The sequence below is a fragment of the Eleutherodactylus coqui genome, chromosome 3 (genome assembly GCF_035609145.1).
Source record: "Eleutherodactylus coqui strain aEleCoq1 chromosome 3, aEleCoq1.hap1, whole genome shotgun sequence".
Classification (NCBI taxonomy): Eukaryota; Metazoa; Chordata; class Amphibia; order Anura; family Eleutherodactylidae; genus Eleutherodactylus; species Eleutherodactylus coqui.
The window spans coordinates 314,614,564-314,619,302 of NC_089839.1; the positions used below are offsets into that span (position 1 = coordinate 314,614,564).

The 4,739-nt window shown below is 49.3% G+C and overlaps 1 protein-coding gene across 1 annotated transcript; it reads left to right on the top strand.

The window, feature by feature from the left end:
- Positions 1-1,907: 1,907 nt before the first annotated feature.
- On the top strand, positions 1,908-3,866 carry LOC136620326 (golgin subfamily A member 6-like protein 22). Its single transcript, XM_066595024.1, has 3 exons — positions 1,908-1,933; positions 2,226-3,435; positions 3,846-3,866. Exons 1-3 carry the CDS (start codon positions 1,908-1,910, stop codon positions 3,864-3,866), a joined length of 1,257 nt encoding a protein of 418 aa, XP_066451121.1.
- Positions 3,867-4,739: the final 873 nt, after the last annotated feature.

Below are 4,739 nucleotides of genomic sequence, written 5' to 3' on the forward strand. Positions count from 1 at the left end.
TTAGGGCCCACACAAGGATCTCTCCCAGGATCTGTTTATTCCCAGGACTGCGACGGTAACAAGAGGGCATCCGCTATGTCTAGAAGAAAGCAGGTTTCATCACCAACATAGAAAGGGATTCTTTACTGTAAGAGCAGTTAGACTGTGGAACTCTCTGCCTGAGGACGTGGTGATGGCAGGATCCATAGAGGAGTTTAAGAGGGACTTGATGTCTTTCTGGAGAGGAAGGACATTATAGGTTATAAATCTTAGGTTAATTGTTAATCCGGGTATACAGGCAGGTGGGAACTATTAGGCCTCCTTCCCACGAGCGTGACGGGCTCCGCAGCGTAATATTCCGCTGTGAAGCCCGTCACGGCGCCCCCCAGAGCCCCTATACTTACCTGCGGGAGATAGCGTGAAATCGCTTCCCCGCCCACCGCCGCGCGTCACCGCCCGTCACCGCCCACCGCCCTCGCGTCACCAGCCGTGTCACGTGCACGGCCGGCCGTGTCACGTGACGCGGCCGGACCGCGTCATTTGGCGTCATATGACGCTCGGCGGTGGGCGGGAAAGCGTTTTTTCACGCTATCTCCCGCTGGTTACAGCGGGAGATAGCGTGAATGGACGGCTTCCATTGACTGCAATGGAAGCCGTCAGTGCGTACAGCCCGTCCTCACCCGCAGAAAATAGAGCATGCTGCGAGTGAGGACGGGAGAAATCGCGGTGCGTAATTCCGCGGTGGAATTACGCATCGTGAGCATTGTGCTATTAGGTTCAATAGAACCTAATAGCTGCGGGCAACGCAGCGGATTTTCGCCGCGAATTACGCGGCGGAAATCCGTTCGTGGGAAGGAGGCCTTAGGGGTTGGTCCAGGGAACAGTCTGATTGCCATTAGGGAGTCGGGAAGGAATTTTTTCCCCCAAAAGGGCTAATTGGCTTCTGCTCTTGGGTTTTTTTGCCTTCCTCTGGATCAACAAAACAGGAGGCTAGACAGGCTGGACTAGATGGACATTGTCTTCATTCAGCCTTACGAACTATGTTACTATGTTCCTGGGCCCAGGTGTGATCGCACCCTTTGCAGCCCCTACACTTACACCTAGGCTATCCATCGAGCCATTTTATTTCTCTGCTCCCCTTAGTTGGTGATACTTTGCTACAGTAATTAAAGAAAAAGTGTCACCAGCTCCACGGTGTCCGGACCACCAGCAGCATCAACCCTGGGACAGATATGACCATTTGGCCCATGTGTCTTTTAGTTTTTTACCCTGATTTTCAGAAAAAAACACACATAAATCATTGACTTAGGGTTCTACTCGCAGAGCTCTCCAGTTGGGGGCTCGGGCTCTCCCCAGCTCTACTCCCTGCTTGTATATAAGGGTAAGGCTGTTAGTCGTGATGCTGCAGACAGGGGGAGCCCGGAGCCGACCACCTCTTAGACTCGGAGCTCCCAGTAAACCTTCTAAGGATGTTTTTTTCTGAAACGCAGCGGATTTTGCAATAAAACATACAGTGCTGTGCAAACGTTTTAGGCAGGTGAGGAAAAAATGCTGCAAAGTAAGAATGATTTCAAAAATAGAAATGTGAATAGTTTATTTTGGTCAATTAACAAAATTCAAAGTGACTGAACAAAAGAGAAATGTAATCCCATCAATATTCGGTGCGGCCGCCCTTATCTCCAAAAACAGGGATTTTGCAAGATTATACAATTAACCAATTACACCAAACCGCTGATAATAATCATCATTTTCATATGTAGGTTGAAATATAATTATTAACTGAAACAGAAACCGCTTTGTAGGAGGCTTAAAACTGGTTCCTCAGTGATGTCAGATGTCTCAGCATCTGATGAAACAAGAAAACACTTAAGTAACGCTCTGCTTTATTTTCTTCTCAGTTTGTTCAAGAGTTATATATATATTTAGAGATGGGCAGTGTATTGGCGAGTCTGAGGTAAGTACATCGCATACATGTTATCCTATAGCTGGTCATAGACAAGAGGGAACCATCACCCCAAAAGGTCAATTTGGGGTGCAGATAACAATGAGGTCCTCAGTGGCCATATAAGGTGGGGACAATGACCAGTAAGGGGTATAGGGGAATAAGAGTTTGCAGCTCTAAAGCCGGTATAGATTAGACATGGCAAATAATTACAGGTTTTGAGATGCGGCTACAAATTGTAGATAGATCTTGTCTAAATGAGAAAAGTTTATTTCTGTTTTTTAAACTCCTAATTTATTTACAGAGTATTGGAGGTGATAGTGAGAGAGGCAGAGAGGCAACATCTGGAGGAGGAGGTGGTGGAGGAGAAGGAGGAGAAGGAGAAGGAGGAGGAGGAGGAGGAGGTGGAGGAGAAGAGACAACAACTGGAGGAGGAGGAGGAGAAGAAGAAGAGAGGAGGAGGACAACAACTGGAGGAGGAGATGGAGGAGACAGAGGAGGCGGAGGAGGAGATGGAGGAGGAGGAGGAGAAGAGACAACAACTGGAGGAGGAGAAGGAGAAGGAGAAGGAGGAGGAGGAGGAGAAGGAGGAGAGAGGAGGAGGACAACAACTGGAGGAGGAGATGGAGGAGACAGAGGAGGCGGAGGAGGAGATGGAGGAGGAGGAGGAGAAGAGACAACAACTGGAGGAGGAGAAGGAGAAGGAGAAGGAGGAGAGAGGAGGAGGACAACAACTGGAGGAGGAGATGGAGGAGACAGAGGAGGCGGAGGAGGAGATGGAGGAGGAGGAGGAGAAGAGACAACAAGTGGAGGAGGAGAAGGAGAAGGAGGAGAGAGGAGGAGGACAACAACTGGAGGAGAAGAGGGAGGAGACAGAGGAGGAGGAGGAGGAGATGGAGGAGGAGGAGGAGAAGAGACAACAACTGGAGGAGGAGAAGGAGAAGGAGGAGGAGGAGAAGGAGGAGAGAGGAGGAGGACAACAACTGGAGGAGGAGATGGAAGAGACAGAGGAGGAGGAGGAGGAGGAGATGGAGGAGGAGGAGGAGAAGAGACAACAACTGGAGGAGGAGAAGGAGAAGGAGAAGGAGGAGGAGGAGGAGAAGGAGGAGAGAGGAGGAGGACAACAACTGGAGGAGAAGAGGGAGGAGACAGAGGAGGAGGAGGAGAAGAGACAACAACTGGAGGAGGAGAAGGAGAAGGAGGAGGAGGAGAAGGAGGAGAGAGGAGGAGGACAACAACTGGAGGAGGAGATGGAAGAGACAGAGGAGGAGGAGGAGGAGATGGAGGAGGAGGAGGAGAAGAGACAACAACTGGAGGAGGAGAAGGAGGAGGAGGAGGAGGAGAAGGAGGAGAGAGGAGGAGGACAACAACTGGAGGAGAAGAGGGAGGAGACAGAGGAGGAGGAGAAGAAGGAGGAGGAGACGGAGGAAGTGGAGGAGAAGAGACAACAACTGGAGGAGGAGGAGAAGAGGCAACAACTGGAGGAGAAGGAGGAGGAGAAGAAGGAGAAGAAGGCGGAGGAGGAGGATGAGAAGGAGCAGGAGGTGGAAGAGAAGGAGGAGGAGGTGGAGAAGAAGGAGGAGGAAGTGTTGGAGAAGGAGGAGGATGTGGTGAAGGAGGAGGAGACGGTGGAGGAGCAAGATAAGCATAAACATCTGGAGGAGAACAAGAAAGAAGAGCAAGAATACTTTGTAGAAGTAACGTACGTATCTCTCTCTACAATAATTTGTATGTTGTCCAATAACCCCAATATATGGCGGTCATCCTCCTGGACTCCTCATTCTCAAGGAGTTATAGGAAAATAAAAGTAGTGATCTGATTGGTTGCTGTAGACCGTGCAAATGAGGCCCAATTGTATGATTTGTGTTCAGAAGGATTGCCATAACCTGTATAAGTAATACTTGTCCTCTCATTCTTCCATTAGAACGTGGTATTCAGCCCGTGAGGAGGAGCCTTACGCATGGTAAGCACAGAATAACCACCTTATTTCTTTAGCGTTAGAGATGACGGGTATATAGGTGCAGATGTGGGGGATTATGGGAGTGACATGAGGGGTGTACGGGTTGAAGTGTTGGGGGCTTCCAGTTAACCACCACTATATTTTCTATTGTAGGACGACAGAACTTATAAAAGTCACAAAAGAGGAGGCGGAGGCGATGTAAGTGTATGAGGTTCTCCACTGCTGGAGTCCCGGGTCCCTCAACCTCAATGCTGCTGGACCAAGAGCCCTTTATAATGAACGTCTCCATTATAAAATGTGACTTTATTGGTATATCAGGAGTTTTATGTTTTATGTTCATTAGAAAAAAGTTTAAACAAGAGAGGAGAGAGAAAGAAGAAGAAATAGAAAGACTGAAACAAGAGCTTAAAGTACAACAGCAGCTGAGAAGAATCCAGGCTATAGAGGAAGAACAACACAGGAGACGGCAGGAGCAGCGGAACAGGTGAGTGTGAATTCTGGGACAAGGAGCAGATGATCTGCACACATTATACCAAACGGCCCTTTTATATCGGACGGTTGTTGGGCTCAGAGGCGCTGACAGTCATCCCGGGGATAATCTAGTGACAATGTACACAGAGGCCCATCAGCAGCTGCCATTGTGCCCCTCCACCAGCAGCTGCCATTGTGCCCCTCCACCAGCAGCTGCCATTGTGCCCCTCCACCAGCAGCTGCCATTGTGCCCCTCCACCAGCAGCACTCATTGCACCACCACACCATCATTCAATCATTGCAACACATGACATCAGTAGTTCATGGTCCGTCATGGACGCCACCGAATATAATGACTTAGTTTTGTTTTTGGACATTTCGTTTCTC